Source organism: Elephantulus edwardii, unplaced genomic scaffold (assembly GCF_000299155.1).
Source record: "Elephantulus edwardii isolate Elephantulus edwardi_28Jun2011 unplaced genomic scaffold, EleEdw1.0 scaffold00045, whole genome shotgun sequence".
NCBI lineage: Eukaryota > Metazoa > Chordata > Mammalia > Macroscelidea > Macroscelididae > Elephantulus > Elephantulus edwardii.
Window position 1 is genome coordinate 18919815 of NW_006399795.1, and position 27278 is coordinate 18947092.

Consider the following 27278-nt stretch of genomic DNA (forward strand, 5'->3'; position numbering starts at 1 on the left):
GAGAGCTGGGGGTTTTCCATCAGCAGGTTAGGGTCTCACTTAGCCCAGGCAAGACTCCCTGAAATGACAGAGCTGGGACAGGGGCTGGGTGGTCCCCTATGGGACCTGGATTAGGACTCCCCTTTTCCTCAGGTTCCCAGTGAAGCTGAGTAGGGAGGGAGCTTTGGGGTGAGTGGGCACCAGGGACTCCTGGGGCAGAGAGGCTCCTGGGGACGGTCCTCTGAGATGTCCCAAGATAAGGGTCTGCAGGCTCCAGAAGAAGCTTCAGGGTGTGGCAGTGAGCTGCCCATCGGAGGAGTATTACAGAGGTGTGGGTGGCCGCCAGCTGGCGGGATAAACTCACCCCCACCTGCCACAGCTCCAGACCACCCTGGACAGACATGCGGCGCAGCGGAACGGCTCACTCCTTCCTGCTCTGCGAGGTGAGGGGCCAGGCTGGGCTGGGGTCGAGTGGGGTGGGCTTCCCTCAGCCAGACTGTGAGAGAAGGACCTTAGGAACCCTGAACGCTAAGACGAGTCGATTCCAATTCCTAGTGACCCCACATGCATGGATCAGGTCCAGAACAAGAGCCTGTGGATCGCGTGCCTGCCCCATTGTGTGCCAGCCTCACCAGCTCTGCCCACGGTTGCCACCACTGGGTTGACCCATCTTTTAAGGGTCTTCTTTTTCCCTAATTGTCTACTTTGCCAAAGGAAACCCGGCAACCCGGTGCATAAGGGGCTGTTAATGAAAGCTCTACCAGTTATTCCAAAGGAGAAAAATGGGCCGTCTCCTTCCACAGAGATTTAGAGCCTCGGAGCCCCAGTTGATGGTTACCCCACATGAGAACCAACTCTGTGGCAGTGAGTACGCTTCCCCAGCATCACGTCCTTCTCCAGGGACTGGGCCGTCCTGACAACATGCCCGAGGCTGTGAGGTGAAGCCTCGCTGTCCTTGCCTCTACAGAGCACCCTCACTGCACTTTCCCCAAGACGGCTTTGCTTCTGTGACCGTCCATGGGATACTTGCTATAGAACACTTCTGTTGTTGTTGTGTACCGTCCAGTCAGAACCGACGCAGAGCTGACCCTTCAGCGGGTATTCAGAGGCAGTTAATGGCACGGGAGGAGATTGCCCATCCTTCTCCTGTGCAGCAGCTGGTGGCCTCAAACCGTGTGCCTCAGGGATTGCAGTGCAGCTTCTTGCCACTAGACCACCAGAGCTCCACATATAGCATCTCTGGGCAGGTTCAAAGCACCAAACCTTCAGTCAGTAGTTGAGTGCTTAACCATTTGCACCATCTGGGGACTCTGAGGACCAGCCTACAGCTGGGGAAACTGAGGTGCAGAGATACCCAGGTGTTCAGGCCAGAACAGTAGCCACTACCTTTGGAGGCAGGGGGCCTAGAGGCCCCTCAGGACTGGAGGCAAGGCCTCTGATGAGCCGAGGGCAGGAAATTCGATCCTGGAAACTGAGGCAGGAGGAAAGGTAGGATCTGCAGAGGTGGCGGCAGGAGCTGGATTAAGGTCTGGGCTGGTCACCTCTCTGGTCCTCAGTCTTAGTTCATGGGGAAAAAATAGTCTAAAATTTTGCAGAGTGAGCAGCCCCCAGGGCGGTGCCAGCCTCGCCCGGCTCAGCCAAGAGACTGTGGAATGAAGACGTCGATGCTGCTGAGGCCCCCTGAGCCCTGGCCCCATCTGCGTTAACTCAGTTTATTAACATGACCCCGCTCTGAGAAAGGAGAGAACCAAGATGAGTGTATCTCCAGATACGCCTTAGGAAACTGATGCACAGAGTGGCTAACTTCTCCTGAGTGCATCTGAACTCAACCCAGTGGGACCTCAAGTCCCTGCTCTGACCCCCTCACCCACTGTACCCCACCACTGGGACCCCAGCGCCAGGGTCATCTTGCTCCTCCTCCCCTCTAAAGTGGACGGTGGTATTGACCCGGCAACCCTGAGACCAGGTGCTTCCCATCCTGAGCCAAACACCCTCCCTTTAAAATGGGGACCACCTGACACTTCTTCAAATTTTATTTGAAGCTTCGTTCACTCCACTTACGTGTGTTTGTGGGAACCCAGCCACACACAGTGACAGGACAGAGCCTGCTCACCCACCCAGGACTCACATTGAAGGGAAGGGCAGACCCATAAAAGAAATAAGGAAAAAAGGACAGATAAAGAAATCAAGAAAAGATAAAGACATAAAGAGAAGGAATGAAAGGAGGCATCATTGGGGCGACCCCAGCAGGAATGAAGGAGGAGGGGTCCTCTGAGGGGTTTGTTCTGCTGGAACTGGACAAAGTGAGAACACACAGAACTGGGAGAAGAACCTCCAACAGCCTGCACAGTGGAGTGAGGGTCCCACAGTGGGGAGGAGGCAGGAAGCTAAAGATTAGCAAAGAAGCTGATGGGACTAGGGTGCTGGGAAGGGAGAGAGGGAGCTAAGGATGAGATGTGGGTGGGCTTGAGCCTCTCGGGTTCTCAGGGCTGCAGTGAGGGCTTTTATCTTGTTCTAGGGGCTCTGGGAGCCATGGGAGGTTGAGGGGCAGGTTTCCAATTAGTCTTGGAGATCTGACTTGGGGTGCAACCAAGGCCAGGACATGCAGGATCCTGGATGAGTCGATGGACAAAGCAGCAGTCATCTGAGGGGGCTTCCTTGCCCTGGGCCTCTGCCAGCCCTCTATCCCCTTCCTGCCGTCTCCCCAAGGAGAACAGTTTGTATAGAGACGCTGTGTTTGACAGGAACAGCTGTGGGGAGGTCCAGAGGAGTCCCTGCACCTGCATTCAGTTCTTATACCCCCTGTCCTGTCGTGAGAGCACAGGGACAGCCAGCCTGTGTCCCTGGAAATCTTTTCTGCATTTGTTATATTAGTGCCTTCTGCCTCTCCCACTGGACCAGGAGCCCCAAAAGTCTAGGCCAGGCCACTCCATTCCCAGCCCTGCCCTCAGGCTCCCAGCCCAAATGCCTGATTCCCCAGCGAGATCAGCCATGCTTGTTAAGTTAATAAATGCCTGGGTGTGAACCTGGGCAAGGGGCTTTCTCATCTGGGACTTGTTTTCCCAGAGAACAAGCAGGTAGCACTTTGGTGGGCCTCCCACTCTGGGAAGGGCACCCCCTCCCCACACACTCCACTTTCTGTTCTCCTACACACCCTCTCGGCTTCTGGGAACACAGTCCCAGGGGGATGTCTGAAATTGAGCACTTAGATTTCTGCATTAGAGCACAGGTGCCCCTGGGATATAGTAGGGCTAAGTCATGCTCAGATAGGGGGGCCGTCAAGTATCCTGGGTCCTAGAAATGCCGGCTATGGGCGGCTAAGCAGTCATGGTCACTGGCTTGCTTTGGGACACTCAGCACATCCTCTTGTCCTCTCAGAACGTCGGTATCATCCTTTGTAAAATGGAAAAAAAAGACCCACACCAAAGGGTGATGAGGGAGTCAGATACTTTGTGGGAGCTCAACCTTTATCCCTTCCTCTTCTTCTCTCCTCTCCTTGCCCTGGCTCTGGTCCTGATCCTTGATGTATTTTGGACCTCAACGTCCCTCTCTGTTTATAAACACAGGCTTATTCAGAAGACTGAGGGACAAAGCAGATGTATTGCTTCTCTGAGCCACACCTCTCCCACGTCCCTGGTTTGTCTCCTCTACACTCCCAACCCAAGGCTGTGGGTTCCAGGTTTTGCTAGCTAGTTCTTGGGGTCAGCACCTCAGAGAGCACTCAGCTTGTACACATGGACCCCACTGTGTTTTGTGGTTTGTTTTTTTTTTTCAATGACCTTGTGGAATTGGTACCCTTTCATCCCTATTTCTTTCCAAAAAAAGAATGGATGTCTTTGAGTTGTGGTGCTGGAAAAGAGTGTTTAATATACACCATGGATTAGTAAGAGAAAATACAATATGTCTTAGAAAAGTGCAGCCAGGGTGCTCCTTGGGGTCCAGGACAGTGAAACTTATCTGAAACTTAGGGTACGTTGTTGGGAGAAGCCCATCCTTGGGAAGGACATCATGGTGGGAAAGGTATCAGACCAGAGAAGGAGAGGAAGGCCCTTCACAAGATGGTTTGACGCAGCGACTGTAACGGCGGGCTTCAGTGTGTCAGAGATGATGAGGGTGGCACACAACACGACGGGGCTCAGATCCACTGTTCATAGGGTTGCTATGAGTCGCAGTTGACTTGACGGCACTTAACAACAATATCCCCATTTCACAGATGGGAAAACTGAGGCATGTGTGCTCTAGACCACAAGGTATGGCGTGAACCCAGATCTCTATGGCTGGAAAACTATGCCAATTCTGTTTGTTTCTAAAAGTGTCTTGAGCATTTACACCATCACCTCATTTAAATTCTCCACTTCAGACCTTCCTCCTGACAACAGGAGCCCAGCGCAGCCCAGGTTCCTTCCTCAAGCACAGCCACTACGTGTCTCCGTCAGTAGAGCCCTGTGAGTTGCTAGGGTGATGCACAGATTTCAACCGCACTTCTAGACTAACGTGGAGCAGCAAGAGAAGTCTGGTGATCAATTTAAAAAAAGCCAACCAGTGAATACTGCGTGTATCGTAAAGACCCCACCCGCAGCCAATCTCAGGACGGCACAGGACTGGACGGCGTTTCATTTTGTTGTGCATGGGGCTGCCGTGAACTATGGGTGGACTTTACAGCAATAATTACCTCATATAAGTTTTAGTAACAAATATATTATTACCTGGTTTGATAATAACTAATTCTGTAATACCTACTGTGGACGAGGAACTTGATATCCCACAAGTTTGATCTCCACGCTCTCATTTCGCCGAGGAATAAATTCCATCTTATTTATCTTGTGTTGCTGTAACAGAAATACCACCCCTGGAGGGCTCCAAAAAGGAGAAATGTATTCTCTCACAGTTTGTTGTTGTTGTTGTTGTTATGTGCCGTCGAGTCGTTTGCAACTCATAGCGACCCTATGTACAACAGCCCTAAACCCTGCTCTATCCTGTGCCAATTGCATTGCCTCTGACACACCCATCCCGATCACTCCAGTCACTGAATCAATCCACCTCATAGAGGGTCTTCCCCTCCTGCGCTGTCCCTCTACTCTACCCAGCATGATGTCCCTCTCTAAAGACCTGTCTCTCCTTACAACATGTCCAAAGTATGTCAGACGAAGCCCCAGAATCCTTGCCTTCAAGGAGTAGCCTGGTTTAACCCTCTCTAGGATGAACCTGTTTGTTTTCTTAGCAGTCCATGGTACTCTCAATACTCTTCTCCAGCACCACAGCTCAAAGGCATCAATTCTCCTTCTATCCTCCCTAGTCATTGTTGTTGTTAGATGCTCTTATACCTACTACAACTCATAGTGACCATGTGAACAACAGATCTGAACCTTGCCTATCCTGTGCCAGCCTCATGATGTCTGTTTTACTCAAGTCCATTGTTACAGTCACTGTCAAGTCCTTGTTGTGGGTCTTCTTCTCTTTCTTTGACCTTCCACCTTCCCAGTGTGATACCTCTCTCCAAGAAGTCATGCCCAAAGCCAACCAAGCTTTGCTATCCTTGCCTCTCAGGAGCACTTGAGTTGTGCTTCCTTCAAGATAAGTTTATTCTTTTGGCAGTTCGTGAAATAGTCATACTCTTCATCAATACTGCAATAATGGCATTTAAACAACATACAAAGCATTTAATCTTTTTGTTGTTGTTTTTGTTGTACCATCAAGTCAGAACCAGCCCATAGCTGACCCTCCCGCAGGTTTTCAGAGTTGGTTAATCACACAGGAAGAGATTGTCCCTCCATCTCCTGTGGAGCAGCTGGTGGCCTTGAACAGTGTGCCTTCAGGATTGTAGCACAGCTTCTTGTCACTAGCCCACTAGAGCTCCCTTTATTCTTTTTAGGTCCTCCTTATTAATTGTCCAACTTTCAGATATATTAGAAGTTGGGTTAGCAATTGAAAATCTATGGCATGGATCAAGTGCACCTTAATCTTTAAACTGACATCCTTGTTCTTTAGAACTTTGGAGAGATCTTTATTCTAGAGGTGACACAGTTCAATCCACATACTTAGGACACATCTTTTAGGGGAAACACAATTCAGGCCATGACAATTCAGGCTCAGAGAGGAAGTAGGACTAAGAGACAGTTGTTGGGCCTGGCCCAGCAATCAAGGTGGGGTCATGGTTCCTAGGATCCTGGGGGGGGGGTGTCCTATGCCCAAGAACTCACCTTTGTCTTGCTTATATCTCCCCAGCGGATCCGAGAGTCGGCAGAGTCTGCCTCAGCTCCCGTGAGTCCCCTCGGTAGTGGTGTCATTCGGAGACGCTTCTCAGGGACGCCTTTGCTGCCCCCCCTGCCGAGCCGCCTTGGGCCCACAGGTGAGGTCGAATCCAGTGCTCGTGTTGTGTTCACCATCGAAGCTCGAGGACCTGAGCGGAGCTATGGGCCAACTCCAGGCAGGTGAGGAGACAACTGAGGATGGGGCTCTGGTCCCAGGAGAAGGAGATCTAGAGACAGACACATGAGAAACACAGAGATGGATGGATGGATGGATGGATGGATGAATGGATGCTGATGATGGACTCTGACTCATGCTGATTCGTAAACAACAGACGAAATGCTGTCTGGTCCTACGTCACCCTCATAATCATCCTTTCTCACTCTCCACTCTGAATGCCATCAAGTTGGAATCAACTCTCGTAAATCCATTGTGGTTATTGTGACAATCTGTCTCTCTCACTCTCAGCAGCCCCATTCGTTAGCAAACATGATGTTCTTCTCCAGCAATTAAAACCAAGAGAGCTGGGAAATGTTCTCTTTGTGACCCATGGGGCTTCCACTGACTAATATTCTGAAGGGAGCTCTGGTGTCATCCTTTGTAGGGAGCTGAGCTGCTAAATCAAAGACCACTTGTACTCTGTGGGGTTCAAATCCACCAGCAGAAATTCCCCAGGAGAAAGATGAACAATCTCCTGTGTGGTTTACAGCCTTAGAAACCCACGGGAGGGGCAGCTATGAGTCAGGCCCATCTTGATGGCAATAAGAATGAGAGAGAGAAAATTCTGAAGTAGATTCCCACGCCTTTCTTCCTCATCTGTTTTCATCTAGAAATTAGTGAGACTTGTCTGACAATTCTGTTAGTATTTGAAATACAAGCAGCATAGTTCCACCATCATACAAGTCAGATGGATGTTGGAGGCAGGGCATACCTTATATCTGAGTGATTCTCTAATTTGTTCAGAAAGTATTTATGGAGTACCTACTGTGTGCCAGACCCTCTCTTGGGGACACAGCCACAGAAAAGTTGGTACACTCAGTCTGATGTGGAAGACAAGTTCATAATCAGATGGTGACAGCACAGGATGATACAACTATGATGGGGAGAGATCAGGGCATTGTGGGAGTAGGGGAGAGGCCAGAGAGGCAGCCTGTGGAAAAGTGGCATATATGCTTGGCAAAAACACAGAGAGAAGTCAGGGATATGCTGAGAAGGGCATGTCAAGCAGAGGGAACAGAATGTGCAAAGCCATAGGCTCAAGAAGATTAAGTGTCTGAGGAGTTGAACATAGACTGGTGTGGCTAGCTGGTGGGAGAGGAGACTAGGGACCAGGCAGGAGCTGGACCATGCAGGCCTGCATGCATCACAACCAGGAAGGCTTTCAGGGAAATAAACTGATCCAACTCCCACTTGAACAATCTCTCTGTGGCTGTGGAAGATAGAATCGGCTGTCAGGATTGGATGGGAATGCTAAGACACCAACGAGGAAGTTTGGGCAGTGCCCGAGGCAGAGTGGGACCCAGGACCTAAAGCGGTGATGTCAGAATGGGAAGATGTGTTTAAGGTAGAAAACCAGGGGTTGATGGCTACAAGGAGGTGATTGAGGAGAAGGGGCCTGTTGTGAACAGCACCTAACCATGACATTTCATGTGACATTTTGCAATGGTGTCAAGAGGTGAAGACACCAACATTATACCTATTTTTCAGAAAGGAAAACTGAGGCCCAGACAAGAGAGCAAAAGAAGTAACAGAGACCGTGTCTCAAATTGTCTGCCACTGTCAACTCTTGGGGTGGACAAGAATTGCACAATGAGAAGGAGAGCCAGTAGGAGACTGAGTCACGTATAGAAAGAACAGCAAAGAGCAGTGTGTGCGCGCGCGCATGTGTGTGTGTGGCCCTGGTGGCCTAGTGATAAGGAGCTGTGCTGTCATCCCAAAGGCACATAGTTCAAATCCACCAGCCATTAGCTACTCCATGGAAGAAAGATGTGAAATCTCCTCCTGAGTGTTTTTTTGTCTCTGAAAAACTCACTGGAGGGTCTTCTCTGAGACAATTTTAATTCAACTGTACATGGTAACAACATGTGTATGTACACTTTTAATCACACAGCAAGGATGTGGTGGCCCTGGGACTTGAACTTATTTCGTCTGTCTCACTGGTCCCTATGTATTTCATTTCTGTAATCAGAGAGGAGTGCGGGGACGGGGGAACTAGTCTTCACTAGGAGTGTCTCTACTGGGGGTTGGTTATGTCTATTCTTGCTATAGATTTTAGAGAAAGAAATGGCTACTCCTGGTTTCTGGTGGCTTCTGACAACCCTCAGTGATCTTTGGCTGCATGTAGATGTCTTCTCCATGTGTGTCCTGAACCATACTGCTCTTTTATTAAAAACACTGCTCAGAAGGGACCAGGCGTAGAACCCACTCCATTCTGGTATAACTATTAACATAACAAAGCGAACCCTCTTATTCCAATCAGGGACACACTCACAGGTCCATGAGCTAGAGCTTCAGCATCTTTTTGGAGAATACCATTCTATCTACACCCAATGAGTCTCTAATACCCTCCCTGGCCCCTGCCCAGAGTCCACAGGTGGCTGAACCACATCTGTGTGCTTCACAGCCTCCTGCCCAGCTCTGCAGCATCCCAGTCTACTTCTAGAAGCTCGATAGAAAATGGTCTTCCCGTCCATCACTTCCCAGGAAATTACCTCTGAGATCAGAGTGCCTAGTGAACAGGCACTTAAATTTCCAGGACTGAGGGAGGGAGGGGCAGGCCTGGGTTGTGAGGGTAGGAATCCTGCTTGAAGGGTGGGGCCCTGTGAGTCACAGTGCAAACGAGATCGTGCCATTTTTGCTGAGGGTCCGGGTGCTGGTGCAGCTATTAAAAGGGTGGGGAGGGGGGGCCTCCAGGAGCTCTGGCTGCTTGTCCCAAGCTTTCAGAAAAGGTGGGTACCCTTCTTGACAGTCCACCCCCAACCCAGAATCACCCCAGGAGCATGAAGAGGAGGTCTTAGAAGCAGAACTAGGATTCTTAATGGAGGGTTGTGACTTCTCCTTAGGTCCCTTCTCTCTCGGGTGACTCCTCTGAGCCCTGGCTAGCCTCCGTGTGCCCATCCGAGGCACTGGAGGTCCCCTCCACAGCCCATCCCATTTTTCTATCTTCTCAGGATCCCTTTCCTGTAGAAAGAGACCCTTTCTGGGCTGGACCTATCTTCCAGGGGCTGGCAGAGACTCCACCATCTGGACCTACTTCCAAAGACCAGAGCCCTCAACTCTGCTTTTCAGATCCGCTGACACTGGGGAGGGTTGACTGAGGACCCACCACTAATCAGCTTTCAGCACCTGCTGGGTGGACAGCTTTCTGGTTTAGGGGTGCACCTGAACCCCTATCATCCTGCAAAGACAGCCTTCAGCACCAGCCGAGTGTGGACAGCTCCTCACTGTCGCATCCACTCGGAGCCCCTGAACCTACTCCTACAGGCTTCCCTTTCAGCACCAGAAAGAGAAACAGCGCCACAGCAGTTGGGGTCTCCTATTCCACAAGAGCCAGAGGGCAATTTCTGTCTCCTCCACCTCATGCTCTTTTCTTGAGCCCTCAGAAGTACCCCCAAGCCCCGTTTTCTTCCAGTCTCTCCACCCTTGCTGTGCTTCAGCACCGGCGAGGCACGGACAGTTCCCCACGTTTCCCCCTACCTTACGCGCCTGGCTCTACCTTCTCCCGCTTCAGCATCTCCGCGGCGGACAGCTCCTCCCAGTTGCTCCTGGCCAGACCCTGTGACTCCCAGCCCTGCTCGCCTCTGCATGCCCTCGGGCATGGAGACCCCGAGAGTCGGCAAACGGGTGGAGGCATTCCTTGGGCTGAGCGGGCTTTGCAGCCGCCAGGGCACAGCCAGGCCCCCGAAGCACCTGTGGCGGCAGCCCCGGCGCCCCATTCGCATCCAGCAGCGCTTCCACTCGGACCCGGCCAAGTCGGTGCGCACCTGCGAGCCCCACGGGAGTCCGCGGCCCGGGCTGGAGAAGTCGCGGTGCTCGTGGCCCACCTCCTACCCCCGGCGGTAGGGAGCATGGGGGAGGGGCGCGCGGGGCCTGGCGGGAGTGGGGGAGGGTCCTGCCTGCCGGGGGGCGGGGGCCGCCTACGCCGAGGCCAGCACTTTGCAGCGAAAGGCTGTCTGGAGGTGGGAGTGAGGCCATGGCTGGCTGAGTCTGTGAGACTGACTCCAGGATGCCCAGGTGTGGTTGGGTCTGAGTGCGTGTGTACGTATGTGTACTGTTCAAAGCTCACTGAAGCTTTAGAGGTGACCTGGTGTCTTTGAGTATAAATGTCATGTGTCTGTTTGTGTGTGTGTCCCCCTCCTAGTGTGGGGACCTTCCGGCGTGTGTGTGTGTTTGTCTACTGGCAGTGCCCATGTGTGTGTGGCAGGGTGGGGCCTTCCTCCTGCTGGCCAGCTTGGCTATCTGGGAGTCCCCTAGACCACACATAGAGTACTCATGAGTCTTTGAGGGGGATCATGGACACTGAGAATCTGAGGTGCTCATGACTGGAGGTGTGAGAGGGAGGGACCTAGGCTGTCCCTGGTGGATGCTAAAGAGAGAAATTTCCCACTAGACCTCCTCTGTCTTCTCCCCCTCTTCCTACTCTACCCTCCCCACCATTTGCCTGTTCCCCACACATGGGCTCCTCCTCTACTTATGGTAAGAGAAGGGAAAGCCCTTCTGGAAGCAGAAATGCAGGAACTTCTACTACTGAGGGGAAAACGGGGGAGGTTAAGGTGGGGCAGGAACTGCTCCTAAATCTTACAAACCAGAGGGGCACAGCAGATGGGATAGATGAGATGTGGCAAAGAGTAACAGGTGGCAGAGAGCAGATGGGGGGGGTGCTCTCCAAACTGGCAGGACAGTGTCCAGGAGCCTCAGGCCCTCCCTGGGTGAAAAGGAAAGGAGGCCCTAGTTCAGGTCTGACTTGGAGTCTACCTTGGGTGGGCCACTTCTATCTCTGGCCCTTGCTCCTCTTTCCCCCATCATCGGTTCCTGAGCTTCCTAGGGCTGCGGGGTTCTTACTGGAACAACAGACCTGTCTGAAGGCTTAGGAAGCAGCCTTAGGAAGCAGGCCAGAGCAGAGGGGCCCCAGGGTGCTGTGAAGTTGGAACCATGCCCAGGTGACCCGGCAGGGCCCTTGACCCCCTCCCCGCCTCTTCCGGCCCTCTCCCCTTCTGGTGAGTCATGATTTTCCATCTCCAGGAAAGAACAAACAGACTTGGTTCAGGCCAGCTGAGGGGAGACCCCTCGTGGTTCTGGAAGGCCGGCTTGGCGGGTGTGTGTTCCTGTGAGAGTGCACGTACAAGCATGTGTGTGCATGCCTGTGTGCGTGTGTCCTTCCCATGCACGTGGTGCTGGGGAGGGTACTGGGGACCAGCCTGAGAGGAAATGGGTTTGAAATTGAGCCCAACGCCACCTGCTGAGTGAGTGTGAGGTGGAAATAAGAATTAGTATTTCTCACATTTCACCACTAATGCGCCTGGCTGGGGTGACCTTCTTAGTGCGTCATCCAACCTCAACCATCACCTCAGGGACAGATCACACAGGTCTGAGAGGACTCAAACATCTATCTGTCCATGTCCATCTGTGCACAGTGGGCCAGTGTCTCTGTCACATGTGTTTATTTGAGTATTTGGTGTGGTGAAAACAGCAGGAAGGAGCAAGGTCAACCTGTTCTTGCCTCCCACAGGCTAGTAAGGGAGGTGGGCAGGATCTCATAATGACAGCAATGAACGAGAAATTGTCCCCATGACAGCAAAGTGCTCTGAGAGGTTTAACTAGCTGATCCGGGAGGGCTTCCCACAGCTGGGGGACCCTGGAGCTGATACTTGAAAGTGAGGATTTAGCCAGAGAAAGAGATTCAAGCATGAGTCAGCTGGGGAGGGAGCCCGACTGGCGAAGGAACAGCATGGAGGGGAGGGGAATGGGGCGGAGGGAGCTAAGAGGTGGTGGCTGGAGACAAAGCAGAGTTTAGTTAGGAAGCCATGGGTGAGTTATGCATTCAAAGCCAGAGGAAGTAGGGAGATAGGGAAGGTTCTGGAACAGTAGAGGATGAGCGTCTTCACATCCAAGGAGGAACAAGAACTCAGGTTTCCTCACTGTGTCCAACCCACTGTGTTATTGTTGTTAGGTGCCATTGAGTTACGAAGAATAACAAACAGATCTGAACCTCGCCCTACCCTGCACCATCCTCACAAGTTCTGATATACCCGAGCCCATTGTTGCAGTCACTGTGTCAAAAACCATATGGTTGGGAGTCTCCCGCTTTTTCTCCGACCCTCCGCCCTTCCCAGATGATGTCCTTTTCCAAGCACTAACCCCTCCTGACAACATGCCCACAGTGTGTGAGATCAAATTGCATCATCCTTGACTCTGAGGAATGTGGGGCTTGGGCAAGTCATTTAGTCCTGTCAAGGCCTTAGTTTCCTAGTCTGGAACATGGGCATTAACAGCACCTGTCTTCTGTCTTGATGGAGCCACCTGGTGGCAGAAAGGAAAAGTGCTTGCTCCAGTACGAGACTCAAACGGAGAGATGCAGACAGCATCACTTTGAGAGGAATCTCCAGCTGCTGGTTGGGGGAAAGTGGGCAGTCTCCTCCTGGGTCTCCTCTTAAAGCCTGCTAGAAGGTCAGCTGTGAGTCCAACTTGACAGTACACAACAACAGTCCTTTGAGAGTGCCCAGAGACCCACAGACATCTCGCCAAGTTACACAGCAAGCAGGGACAGTCAGGACACGGGTTCTGATGTTTACCTCTCCTCAGTCTTGGCCTCTTTCCCAAGCGGGGCTCAGGGCCTTTAGGGGCAGGCCGGCCAGCCTACTAATGCTGAGTCTAGCTCTGTCGCTTCCACTTTCCGTGGCTCCATTTCTTCATCCAAAAAGCAACTCACACTATGTTACTGTTAACACTGTTAGTAAAATATTTAAGATGTAAAATACTAATGAAACATTCATATTAAAAATGATTACTAAAATATTGATATCAATAGCGCAGTCTGGGACTGCAGAGGCATGCAGCCAGTTAACGCATTAAGTGGGGAAGGGCACGTAATCTGTAGGCCCAGGTGCACACGACTCAACCCTGTCCCTAATGTCTGTGTGGCCACAAGCAGGTGATCATGTCTCCTTGTGCTTCAGTCTCCACATCTGCATCAAAACAAAGCTTGTTGCCATCAAGTCAGTTCTGACTCATGTCAGCCCCACGTGTTGACGGCGCAGAGCTGTTGCATTGGGTTTCTTGGCTACAGAATTTCTATGGAAGCAGATCACCAGGACTTTCTTCCATGACACCTCTGGGTAGGTTTGAACCACCAATCTTTAGGTTAGCAGAGGATCACAAGCAGCCTGTGCCACCCAGGAACTCCATCTTCAAAACAGTCACTCAAATAGTCCCCACCCTGGAAAGTTGTTTGGAAAATCAGATGACTCTTACGTGCACGACTCCTGGCTCAGTGCCAGGTACTGTCGAGCTCAGTTGTATCATATTTACTCTTAATCATCCATTTAACATCTGGGATTCTAAGGAAGTGGTGGCCCTGAAGTGCCTCCATTTCTCCCTGGGCACAAGGGACCATTTTGTACCCCTACCACAGGGCTGGAGTGGTCTTGGGGCTCCTCAAACCCTCGCTCCAGCATCCCCACCAAGCTGGGCCTGGTGGCCTCATTTCCCTGGGGACTGCCTATAATTAGGTCCAGTCCCTGCAGTAGCAGGCAGGATTTTTGTCCTGGGGACAAGGAGGTCCAGTTCCCCCCAGGTATCTGGTTGCAGGACCAAGGGGCTTGAATGGGACCCTAATCAGACCCTCAAGACTCCTCATCCTGGGTTGCATGAACCCTCTCCAAGGCTCTGTTTTCTCATCTGTAAAAGGGGAACAGTATTTCTTACCTTATCTGAATAGGATGGGGGTTTCCTTCTGGGGTGCTTCTCCTACATAGTCCTGGTCACTTTGAGTCTCAGATGTCTTTGGGTAGGATTGCCAGCAAGGTAGGATTCCATCTTCAGAAAGGGGGTGGTGTCTGTTGTTGTCGTTGTTAGGTGCCATCAAGTATAACTCATAGCAATCCTTTGAACAAAAGATCTGAGCCCTATTCTATCCTGTGCTATCCTCACAGTTCCTGACACACAAGAGCCCATTGTGTCAGTCACCGTGTCAACCCACCTGGTTGAGGGTCTTCCTTTCCTTTGCTGACCCTCCATCCTTCCCAGCATCATGTCCCTCTCCTAGGAATAGCCCCTCCTTGCAGCAACATGCCCAGAATATGTGAGGTGGAGCCTCATCATTCTTGCTTCCAAAGATCACTCCGGCAGCCTTTGTCTAGGGACCCTAAAACTGATGAGCTTCCCAGGGCACAGCCTGGCTGGAGGTTCACTCCACAGCAGAGGGGAGAATTGGCTCAGGGCCTTCTGTGTGGCCTCAGGGTCCTTTGCTTGTTACATGGCCATTCTGAATCTTTCCTGGTGTGTGAAATATCCCTTGACTGTTTCCGAGTAGAATGGGAACTGGGCCAGCCAACCCCAGAATTCCCAGGGCTCCAGCGCCTAGCACAGCCCTCCCCCCAAACCTTCTACAATACCAAAGCCCCCTCCCTTTTCAGACTCACTCTGTCCTTTGGTTGGGAGGAGGCAGATGAGGCTTCCCAGGACGGAAGACCTGGCCCGGAGGGGTGCGGATGTTTGTCCTGTGGTGACAGCAGGAGAGACAGCAAAAGGATCCAGAGACAGGGCCTGGGGAATGTCACAGCGGGTAGGGGTCACGGAGGGACTTGGAAAGACCGAGAGAGGGGTGGTCTGGGTTGCCATGAATCCTCCTGTCTGTCACCACCTCTCTGCTAGCCTGTATCCCCACAAAGAAGGAAGAAGTAGTGTCTCCTCCCCTCTGTTTTCCCATCCAGAAAATGGGCAGAGGGGTTGGAAATGGGAGAGCAGGATCGCAGCCCCTCCACAAACGCCCCTTGCCTGGGGCCAACCTCCATTCAGAACAGCAGTGGAAGCTTTCAGGGCCTCTCTCTCACTATTGACTTCCGCATCTCTTCTGGCTGGCCCCCTTATCAGCCCCGCAGGCGGCAATAATGGGGGAAGTAGGGCAGGGGAAGTGAGGGAGGCGAAAGAAAGCTCAAGAGCTAGAGTTTGAGCTCCTCTCAAACACTAAGAAAGCTGCCTTGTAAAAAGGGAGCTCAGAGATGCCCCCCTACACACACTACGTGCCTCAGTTTCCCCTTGTGTCCACAATGGGAGACCAGGAGCTGCGATCTTGAGGTTGAGGCTGGGCGGGTGCACACACCCCCTCATCCTGTCCTGCCAGGCCCCGCCCCCTTGGCTTCCCAGAAAAGGTCCCCGCGCAGCCCAGTGCGGGCCAGCCGCCGCCAGGTCCCCGCTATGCAGGGGTCCCCCGCGCCCGCCCCGGGCCCCGCGCCCGGCTCCCCTCGAGGCTCTCCGCGCGGCTCTCCCGGGCTCTTCAGGAAGCTCCTAGTGAACCAGAGCATCCGCCTGCAGCGTCGCTTCACCGTGGCCCATCCGCTGTGGTGAGGCGAGCAGGGCGGCTCAGGGTGGCCGGGCTGGGCGCGGGACAGCGGGCAGGGCGGGGCTGGCCTCGTGGTCCTCGCTTCTCGCCTGTCTCCCTCCCACGCCCCCGGCTCCCTCCCTGAGAACCTGGACGTGCGCCTGGGCCCCACTGTCTGGGTCTCTTCCCTCTATGTGGTCTGGAGCAGTCTCAGAACTCACAGCTCCCTCTGACCCTGACGGCATATGTGGGGGTGACAGCCCTCCCCTTTGGCTCCCTGTCCCCCACCATCTGTCCTGGACCAACCTCACACTGAGCCCCTGAGGTCCCCAATTTAATGGTGGCCTTTGAGCTATGTAGAGGTTCAGTGAAAGAGAGGAAGGCCCTCCAGGAGATGGGTTGACAGTAACTGTAACAGTGGGCTGGAGGTGGCAGAGATGTTGAGGACGTTGCAGGATAGAGCAGGGCTCTGATCATTCACAGGGTCTCATTATGGAGACGTTCTGGTGGCATAGTGCCTTATGTGTTAAGTGACTGACAAAGATTAGTGGTTTTGATCCACAGGAGAAAGGTGAACAATGTCATCCTGCAAAGATCTGCAGGATCACAAGTGACTCAACAATAGTGGATCCGAAGGGGTTGGTTTGTGTGTTGTTTTAGGCAGGTGTTTGGGGCTACATAGGGAGCTCTAGTGGCCTAGTGGTAAGGACCTGCACTGCCATCCCAAAGGCACGCAGTTCAAATCCACTAACTGCTCTGCAGAAGAAAGATGGGTAATCTCCTTTTGTACTATTTATTGCCTCTGAAACCCCGCTGGAGAGTTAACTAGAAGTTAATTCCGACTCCATAGCAAACATGGTGAACTGCCTGGGCTGAGAACTCACCAGTCAGGACTCATCCCCAGCTCTGTGCAGTCAGTCCTTTGGGATTAGGGTTTCAATTAGAGGTTAGGGTTAAGAGCTGAAGAATTAGGGATTAGGGGCTGGAAGCTAGGGTTTAAGGTTAAAATGTTTAAGGTGTAGGATTAAGGAAGGTTAGGAAGTTTGGGTAAGGTTAGAGGTTAGATAAATATTAGGGGTTTGGATAAGGGTTCTGACTTCATCCACGGATCTGAGTTAGTTGGTATTCCTACCCTGAAGGAACTGGCTGTGACTTCTGGTTGAACTAAGACGAGCTCAGCCTTGTGGGTCAACTGTGCACTTGGAGTGTGCTATATTTGTCCCCACTTCTCTGACAAGAGGCTTGGAGACAAAACATCATTTCTTCCACCCACCCTGCCAGATAGTGACTGGGCTGGAGGTGAGGGTCCTGATTGTGGTCACTGATAATACCACGTCAGCCTGGGAGAGGTCACTGGTGTTGAAAGGGTCTTTGGGTGTGGAGGGCTCCCAGGAAAGAATAAGGGCATTGAGGGAGTGATCTCAGATACGTTGAAAACTAGAGAATCAGGGTAAGTGGATATGTTGCGGGCTGGACTCTTAAGCCCAGGACATTCAAGACCCTGGGCATCCAAGGCCCCTCCGTGCCTCGGTTTACCCATCTGATCAGTGGGCAGCCTTGCCTTTCCCACAGCCCCTTGACCTCTCCCCGCGCCGTCCGCGTCATGGAACCGCCTGCCTGACCCCTTCACTCCTGGCTAAGTTTAGAGCGGAAAGAAAAACAGTGCTCTCAGCCCCAGAAAACCCCAGCCTAGACGCTTTAACCCTCTGTGCTTGAGATGTAGATTCGAACTCTGGACCTTGAGGTCACTTCAGTATCCCCATTTGTCCACAGGCCCTCCTTTGAAGACGGGCAAAGACAAGACAGGTCATCGCCATATCTAGATCTCCTCCTACTACTACTTTTCCTCTTCTCCTCCTCCTCTTCTCCTCGGCCAGAGTCTGGGGGTATATATAGTCCGCCCCTAGGGGCGTCTCCAGGCCTGCAGCACTCGGACCCCCATCCAGGCATGGAAGGGTTAAGAAGCCCCGCCCCATGATGTCACGGAGCCGGAGGCTGAAATCAATCCCCCCAACCCCCCACCCCAGTGCGGGCTCCAAGCGGTGGAACCCGCGAGACTGGCCGAGTCTTTGCAGGTTCGGCCTGCACGCCCGACCTTTTCCGAGCGCGCCCAGGTTCAGCCGAATACGACCGACTTCTCCCGAACGCCACCCAGACCTGCTCGAGGCCGCCTGAGCGATGTGCAGGCATAGCCGAAGAGGTCCGAATTTACCCGAACATATCTGAATTCTATGTAAAGTAGACCCTGACAGGACGGGGTGACCAAAGTAGACCCTGACAGGACGGGGTGACCTTTGATCCAAAAGTTTAGGCAGAGACCAGATGGGCACTGATCCTTGGTCAAGAGGCCCCCAGTCTGTCTCAGTTTCAGCCTCTTTTGTCAGCCTCCCACCATTATCCCCTGGCTCCCCCTACTATTTCTTGCCTCACTCCCGCCACATTTTCTCCAATCTCTAAGCCCAAACTGGAGGGAGGGACACAGCTGGAAGAGCTGAGGTGGGGACTAAACAAAGCAGGAGACATTGAGACCTTGCATGATGAGTGACCAAACGGCTGCAGGCAGCGAGCAGTCGAGAAATAAAAGCAACCTTGTGGGTTAGTGGTGGGGCTTGAGGCCTGGGGAGTGGCTTGGCTGTCTGGGGCGTGGTCCGTATGCTTCGGGGCGTGGTTATGTGCCGGAGGGTGGGGCTGGAGGGCTGTGGGCGGGGCCTTTCACCAGTGATGGGAATCCCTCTCGCTGCCAGTGGACAGGATTGCTCTCCGGGAAGTAGAATCCAGGAGTTGGTTGTACAGTGGGCCTCAGTTTCCTCTTCAGTAACATGAGTACCCAAGCTTTGTTTGTTTGTTTGTTTTAAAATCTGTATATATGGGATTTTAAAAATTATTATTTTCAATTCATTGTTGCACTTTTTTCCCCGCCCACCCCTCCCCCCAGTACACTCTTGTCTTTGGAAAGTAAAAGAAAAATTCTTTCATTGTTATACAATCCCTGCCCCCAGGTCCACTACACTATGCAGCCTTCGCTCTGGACTCCTGTCATGACAAAAATACCTAATCACATATCCCTTTGCCCCCCCCCCCACAGATCCCTTTTAAACAGTTCTCTCCCTCATCTGTTTCAATGCAGTATACATAATTTATCCCATCTTTCTCAGTATCCCCCCAACGCCGATGTCAGTCCTGTTTTACAACAGTGGCACTATGCAGTATTTGTCCTTTTGTGACTGAGATATTTCACTCAGCATAATGTCTTCCAGGGTCACTAATTTTGAATTAGTTCCTTGTTTTTCAATGCAGCGTAGTATTCCATTGTGTGAATATACCACAGCTTCTGTTTTAAGTGTGAAGGCTTTAGCAGGATGAATTGGTCTACATGTCCATAGTCCTAATCTGGGGTCTTGCCACTCAGGTGCCAGACTCCTTAGCTCTGACCACATCTTTTCTGCCTCCAGCTTTGACCTGGAAAATGGACTGTCGTGTGGAAGGAGTGCCCTGGACCCTCAAGGCAGTTCAGGTCTGCGAGCCGCCCAGACCTCTGCTTCCCACAGCCAGCGGAGAGAGTCTTTCCTGTACCGTTCAGACAGCGATTATGAGCTTTCGCCCAAACCTATGTCCAGGAACTCATCCGTGGCTAGTGACTTGTGAGTCCTTCATCTCTCCCTCCTTTTCTTGAGGGAGCCCTCTTTTCAGCAACCTTTCCTCAAGTAACCATATGATCTGGACTGAATAGGAGTTTGCCAGGCAGGTAACTCACTCAGCGAATCAGTAAATGGTCCCCTTTGAATTTCTATGTCAGGTTTAAACTGGAGTGTGAGTGGTGGAGATTAGATGTCAGAAAAGTTAAAGCCACATAATAACAATGGAACAATTTGATTTGAGCTTCCTGGTAGCAACAGTGAAAAGGGAAATAGGATCATTTCTACCTTGGCTCTCCTGTCCCTGGAACTCAGTTTCCCCATTTAAGAAATGGAGATAAACTGAGTAGTCAGAAAAGAGCAGTTTGAGAGAATCCAAGGACCAGGGGTTATACAGAAGTTAAGTCTTGGGGAAAGGACATCCTCAGCAGATGTCATGGTGTGAGTAGAAACTGGTAAATGGGAACACCTTCCCTAATTGCCTTTCTCCCCACAGGCACGGAGAAGACATGATTGTGACGCCTTTTGCCCAGGTGGGTGTCTACCCTTCTACCTGTGTGGGTGGAGCTGGTCCCTCCCTCCCTGGCCCTGACTGCCCCCTCCTGCTGCCGCCAGGTTCTGGCTAGTCTGAGGACCGTTCGGAGCAACATGGCAGCCTTCGCCCACCTGCAAGGCTGTGCAGCCACCAAGTACATGGATGGTGGGGCGGGGCTGGGTGGAGAGAGGTGGTAACGCCAGGTGTGCAGGGCGTTCGTTGTCAGGTGGAAAGAGACCAGAATTGCATATACCCAGAATTGGGCCAGACTGCAAGAAGCCAGGGCAGGCTTGGGACACCGGTGCACCCAAGCAGGGTAGAAGGGGGAGGCCTGGAGGACTTGGGGTGCAGCTAGCCAAGTAGGGTAGGGCCAGTTCTGAGTTGACTCCTCCACAGGTGGACATCCAGCAGTAATTCCCCATCTGGTATTCAGACCCCTCTACCCACAGGTAACAAGTGTGGCCTTTCCCACTTACCCATCATGCCACCCTGAGGACATCCCTAGCCCATAAATCCTAATAAAACTGAAAAATGCACCCTTGGGGATGGAGACTCACCCAGACCCATCTGACATATGGGAAGGCGGAAGGTCAGGGAGGGGCAGAGGCCCAGTCACTTGGGGGCACAACTGGAATTTGGATCTTGAAATTCTGAGTGGTCCCAGGGGAAGACTTCTAGATACAAGGGTTGGCATGTGGGAGCCCTTGCGTGGGGATGGGGCTGCCTGGTGGGCCCCTGATGTGCCACCTCCCCAGAGGATTCTGGGCAGAAGCTGGCATTGGAGACGCTGGAAGAGCTGGACTGGTGCCTGGACCAGCTGGAGACCCTGCAGACGCGACACTCTGTAGGAGAGATGGCCTCCAACAAGGTGAGGGCGCCAGAGAGCTGAAGGAGCCTGATTCTGCCCTAAGTTCCCCCATTCTCACTATCTGTCCCTCCCCTACAGTTCAAACGGATGCTGACCAGGGAGCTGAGCCACCTGTCAGAAACCAGCCGCTCAGGAAACCAGGTGTCTGAGTACATCTCCAGGACCTTCCTGGGTGAGCTGTGGTGGATCACTGCCTGGGCAAAGGTGGAATGGTCGGATGAAGGAAAAGAAAGAAAACAAGAAGAAAGTTTCATTCTAAACTTTTTAAGGATGACAGGGCCTCCCTAACAGGTCTTTATTCTGGGCTTGGCCCTTGAGAAGACACCAGTCTGAGGGACACACAACCAAACACAGATACTCTCAGTCCCAAGGGTCATATGGTAAATGAGTGAAACTTCAAGAACTGGATATTAAAGCTAGCGAAGAAGTGGCTGTTAAAGCGAGGGTTTTGAAGCATGAATAGGAGTTGCCATGAGGGGTCAGACACCGGGATCTTCAACTTAGGTCATAGAAAAAAATTGGTTGAGGGAAGATCCTTTGCCTCAGGGTCCCAGGACCTATGTCCAGCAAAGGAAGGTCAGTAAAATGGGCCATGAATGGTGGAAAAGGGTAGATGCAGGTTAAGGCAGGAAGCACCTTTGAAAGATGTCAGTGAGGACTTCCAGGCCTGTGAACATGGCCTGAGTGGGCACAGGACATGTGGGGTAAAGGGCAGGCTTTTCCTTGTCCAGTTTAAAAGAGAAATAGGTTGTTCACGAGGCTTGTCAAGGTCCAGGACCTGAGGCCAGGTAAGAATGATCCTAGTAGGTGACTTGGCTTTTCTAAGCTGCATCCTGTCCCACCTACAGATCAGCAGACTGAGGTGGAGCTGCCCAGGGTGACATCCACAGAACCCCCATGGCCCATGTCGCAGATCAGCGGCCTGCGCGAGCTCCCCAACAGTGCCAGCCTCTCTCTTGCCACTGTCCCTCGCTTTGGCGTCCAGACTGACCAGGAGGGACAATTGGCTAAGGTGGGTCTCTTAATGCCAAGACCCAGATTTGAGTCCAGCCTCCATTCAGACACCCTATCTTAGGCCTCAGTATGCCCACCTGTATACTGGGCAGGTGGGGTTCAATATGGGTCCTGGAAGGATTGAGGCACCAGGGTTTAGGGAAGTTATAGGATTAAACTCTAGTGTTTCCCATTTTAGGAGCTGGAAGACACTAACAAGTGGGGGCTTGACATATTCAAGGTGGCAGAGCTAAGTGGGAACCGGCCCCTTACAGCCATCATGTTCCGCATTTTTCAGGTACTCTTGTACTCTTCTGGTCCTTGACTTCCAATATGACACCTGGGGTTTTCTTCACCTCTTCCTACCCCCAGGCCTCAGGTGATATTCATTCTTCAATCCTTCCCTTACACTCTTCAGTGAAGGTTATTTGAACAGGATTTTGAAGGATGAATAGGAGTTCATTAAATGGAAAAAAAAATGCATTGTCAACAAGCTTCAGTTCTGAGACTGGCACTGAAGAACCTAGGGTGCAGGGGACAGCTGGATATAGATACCTCTAGCCCTATGTGATGAGGTCTGGGCCAGAGGGGAAGGATAGAGACTGAGAAAAAAGAGGGAGAACATCCTAGATGTTTGAGGAATGATAGACATTCAGAGGAAAGAAGAAGGAATAGCATGTGCTACCACATCAAAGCCAAGGTTCTAACCTGAGGTCTATAATGGACCAGGAGCGAGACCTGCTAAAGACATTCCAGATCCCGGCTGACACATTCCTCACCTACCTGCTGACGCTGGAGGGCCACTACCACGCTGACAGGGCCTATCACAACAGCCTACATGCCGCTGATGTGGCACAGTCCACACACGTGCTGCTAGCCACACCGGCCCTCGAGGTATGACAGACCCCGCCAGGAGGTGGTGACAAGGTTAGAGGGGAAAAGCCTGCCCTTTACCCCATATACCCTGTGCCCACCCAGGCCGTGTTCACAGACCTGGAAGTCCTCGCTGCCATCTTTGCAAGTGCCATTCACGATGTGGATCATCCTGGGGTCTCCAACCAGTTTCTGATAAACACAAGTGAGTTGGGGCCTTGTCCTACTCTCTGTCCTTTCTGAGACCTAAGAAACCCCTGGTCTCAGGAAGGCTGAACCAAACACAGACATTCCCAGTTTTAGTGAGTCAAAGGAGACCCAGAGGGAGGGACAAAAGGGGGCATTTCAGTTGGGTCTTCAACAAATGTGTAGGAGTTTGTCAAAGTTTCCCAAAACCTGCCTTTTAGGTGGGTGAATTGGGCTGATAAATGGAGATGAAATAGTCCTAGAGGGAGTAACAGGATCCTAGAAGGCTTGTAGAGTGAGGGGGCATTTGAGTTAGGGTTTCAGCCAACGTGTAGGAGTTTGTCAGGAACACTTCGGGTGGGTGGCTTGTTTGGGTAGGTTTCAAGGCTCCTGACCTCCCCGACAGACTCAGAGCTTGCACTCATGTACAATGACGCCTCTGTGCTGGAGAACCATCACCTGGCTGTGGGCTTCAAGCTACTGCAGACCGAGAACTGTGACATCTTTCAGAACCTCAGTGCCAAGCAGCGCCTGAGCTTGCGTAGAATGGTCATCGACATGGTGAGAGGCCCGGGGACTTTCTGTTATCTGCACGTAGTAGGGGGAGGGTGATCATGGTGTGTCTAGAGTTCTGGCAAATCCAGGAGTGCCTCCTCTCAGGGCCTCACCTAGAAAACCGGGCTGTGACCAGTCAAGCTCTGGGCAGGAACAGCCAAGCCTTGGGTCCTGTGGCCCAATCCTGCTGCGATTCATACGCAGGCCATGTGAACACTGAGACTCTGAGGTTTCCGGTGCAACTTTTTCTGAACTTACATCTCTCCATTTGCTATTTTTTTGGGCAAGGGGCGGGTATACATTCAGTTTGGGGTATCATGACTCATTCATTCATTTAACAAGTACTTCTTTTATTATTATTATTATCATTAATTTTAATGAAAATTTACAGAGATTTTGGATTTCCATTCATTCATTGTTGCTCTTTTCTCCCTGCCCAGCCCGCCCCTCCAGTTCATTCTTCTTTTTGAAAAGTAAAAGAAAAATTGTTTCATTGTTATGCAAGCCCTTCCCCCAAGTCCACTCCACTCTGCAGCCTTCTTTCTGGACTCTTGCCATGACAATAATATCTAATTATATATCCCTTTTAAACAGTTCTCACTCTCATCTGTTTCAATGCAGTATACATAATTTATCCCCCCTTTCTCAGTTTCCCCACAACCCTGATGTCAGTCCTGTTTTACAACAGTGGCACTATGCAGTATTTGTCCTTTTGTGACTGAGATATTTCATTCAGCATAATGTCTTCCAGGGTCATTCATTTTGAATAATATTTCATTAGTTCCTTGTTTTTCAATGCAGCATATTATTCCATTGTGTTTATATACCACAGCTTCTCTATCCATTTGTTTGTTGATGGGCACTTGGGTTGTTTTCAACTCTTTGCTATTGTGAACAAGGCCGCAATAAGCATGGGTGTGCATTAACAAGCATTTCTTGACCACTTCCTATGTGCCCGAAGTCTCTGAGTGGCACAGATTTAAATACTGGGCTGGTAATTGAGAGGTTGGTTGTGCAAATACACCCAGGAGTGCCTCAGAAGAAAGGCCTGGTGATCTGCTTCCGATAAAGCAGCCCTTGACAATGTTCTGGAGCACAGCGCTTCTCTGACTCACAGGGGGTCACTTTGAGTTGGAATCAACTCAACAGCAGCCAACTTGGTTCACTGCTTGCACGGCCCTGTGCCAGTGACCAAAATAGTTCTGGCCCAGGGTTTGCAGCCAAAACTCATTGTGTTTCCTCCCTCCACCCCTGGCCCATTCCAAAGAGGAGGACACTGAGGCTCAGAAGTCTGAGGGCGGGTACTGGTTGACAGCTAAGAGTGAGGGAAGGAGTGAGGAGGGAGGAAATATCCCCTCACCTCTCACTCCTCATGCGGCCGCACGCCCTCCACTGTCCCTAGGTGCTGGCCACGGATATGTCCAAACACATGAACCTGCTTGCTGACCTCAAGACCATGGTGGAGACCAAGAAGGTGGCCAGCCTCGGGGTCCTGCTGCTGGATAACTACTCCGACCGCATCCAGGTGCTTGGCTCGGGAGCAGTTACTCTTATAGCTGCATTTCTAAAGCACCAGCTGAGTGCGGAATTGGGAGAAACAGAAGTCCCAGGACCCACCTGCCTGTGGCGTGGCCACTCCTGCTCCTCTGGGCCTGTTTTCACACCTGTAAGGTAGGTTAGTGGCAATGAGGGAGGAAGGAGGGTTTCGAACCTACACCTTGTTCCCCCCAGGTCCTACAGAACCTGGTGCACTGCGCCGACCTGAGCAACCCCACCAAGCCGCTGCCCCTCTACCGCCAGTGGACAGACCGCATCATGGCCGAGTTCTTCCAGCAGGGTGACCGAGAGCGCGAGATCGGCCTGGACATCAGCCCCATGTGTGACAAGCACACGGCCTCTGTGGAGAAGTCCCAGGTCTGAGGGCAAGGCCCGCATGGGGTCAGGGTAGAGGAGCCCTCGAGCGGAGGGGGATTTCCTAGAAGAGGGGACATGGAAATAGGATATTAGAAGGGTGAGTCAGAATTGGGTAGTGGCTTCTGGACAGAGGGAATGTCTTGGTCTAGGGCCAGGTGACTGGACTGGGTCATTGGTCCGATGGAACTCATCACTGTCTCCCTGCCCCCTATAGGTGGGTTTCATTGACTACATTGTCCACCCTCTGTGGGAGACCTGGGCCGACCTAGTGCACCCAGATGCCCAGGACCTGCTGGACACACTGGAGGACAACCGAGAGTGGTACCAGAGCAAGATCCCCCGCAGCCCTCCGGCCCCCAGCAGCCCCCAGCGCGGTGGGCCTGACCGCTTCCAGTTCAAGCTGACCCTGGAGGAAGCGAAGGAAGAGGAAGAGGAGGAGGAAGAGCAGGAAGCAATGGGTGGGGAGGCCTCAGAGTTGCCTGACACTGAGCTCTTGTCCCCCAAGGCCAGTCCTAACCCCCAGATGCCACAGCTGGATAGCCAGAGGACCGAGGGCAGGACTTTCATGGCCTGTGAGGGCGATGTGATGGCCCAGCCCTTTGGCACCTAAGAAGCACTACTGGCAAGTAGATGCAGATGACTACGGACCTGGTGGCCTCATCCTCTCACAATTAAGGAAGACAGCCAAGCTTTAAAATTGGGGTAGAAGCGGGCACACCTCAGGCTAGGTTAAGAGAGCTCTCTTGAGCACACTTGGGATCCCACTCCTGGGGACTCCAGTCCGGCTTTTCCAATGGCCACTCTTAAGCCATGACCATCACTTTATCCTTTCATTCCTTTTCAGATATTTACTGAGCACCTACTATGTATTATGTGCCAGGCTTGTGCCTCTTGTGTGACTCTGGGGTAGCGTGGGGTGGGGGGGAAGCCAGGCCAAGGCATAATACTCCCCCAAGTGCCTTCCTCTTCTCTTCTGCACAAGTGTGGGACCCTCCACTGCAAGAGAACCTGAAATGGGGCACAAGCCACCACCCAGATCCAATTCTGGACTGGAGCATGAAAGGGGAGCCGTATCTGAAGACATGAGCCTGTCTGCTTGTGTATTTACTGTGTTGCTGGAAGCCACTGCGATTTCTGTCTTCAGATGTCCCTGGATTGATGTGTTCCCTGCTCTCTCTGGACTCCAAGTCCCACTACCAGGTCACCCACATGTTCTCTGTCTTACACAACAGCCATAAAAGCACAGCACTACCCATACCCATTGGGTCCTGTGACCCTGATCCCAGACTTCCCAGGAAGGAAAAAGCCCTCTGAGGCTTTCTTGTAAGTTGCAGCCCTAACCCTCAGTTTCCCCATCTATGGTCTGATTGAATAAACTGGTTGGGAGTTGGTGTCTGTGTTGTTGTTAAGTGCCATTGAGCTCACAGCGGCTCCATGGACAACAGACAGAAGTCTTGACCGAGCCTGAGCCGTCTTCACAGACCCTGTTGGATTGAGGCCCATCATTGCTGCTACGGTGCCATTCTCTTTTATTGAGGGTCTTCGATGTCCTTTTTCTTTCTTTCTTTTTTTTTTACGATGTCCTTTTTCAATTATCATTCCTGATAACACACCCAAGGTGAGCTGAAATATCACATTCCTTGCCTCTAACGAGCGCACTGAAAACTTCCAAGACAGATTTCTTTGTTCTTTTGACTGGCCATGGTACAGTCAATAGTCTTACCAGCACCATAATGCAGTGGCATTAATTCTTCTTCCATCTTCCTTATTCATTACCCAACTTTCAGTGTTTCAACTGCGTGTGAAATAATTGAAAATATCACAACTTGGCTCAGGGCGCTCTGGTGGTCTAGTGGTACGAAGCTGCATCCCCAAAGGTGCATGGTTCAAATTCACCACTTGCTCTGCAGAAAGATGGACAGACTCTTCCTGTGCAATTTACTGCCTCTGAAA

General features: G+C 51.9%; 1 protein-coding gene across 2 annotated transcripts; it reads left to right on the top strand.

Moving 5' to 3' along the window:
- Positions 1-380: 380 nt before the first annotated feature.
- PDE4C (phosphodiesterase 4C, cAMP-specific) lies at positions 381-25935 on the top strand. 2 transcript variants are annotated; one of them, XM_006885883.1, is made up of 17 exons: positions 381-422; positions 6205-6410; positions 19219-19407; positions 19898-19934; positions 20017-20090; positions 20216-20239; positions 20305-20332; positions 20694-20804; positions 20883-20976; positions 21653-21816; positions 21997-22095; positions 22527-22691; positions 22776-22875; positions 23263-23417; positions 24814-24936; positions 25143-25325; positions 25540-25935. In XM_006885883.1, the coding sequence occupies exons 1-17, from the start codon at positions 381-383 to the stop codon at positions 25933-25935; spliced, it is 2190 nt and encodes a 729-aa protein (XP_006885945.1). The 2 variants fall into 2 exon arrangements, with proteins under 2 accessions (XP_006885945.1, XP_006885946.1); XM_006885884.1 differs by lacking the exons at positions 381-422; positions 6205-6410 and adding an exon at positions 15643-15788.
- The last annotated feature ends 1343 nt before the right edge of the window (positions 25936-27278 follow it).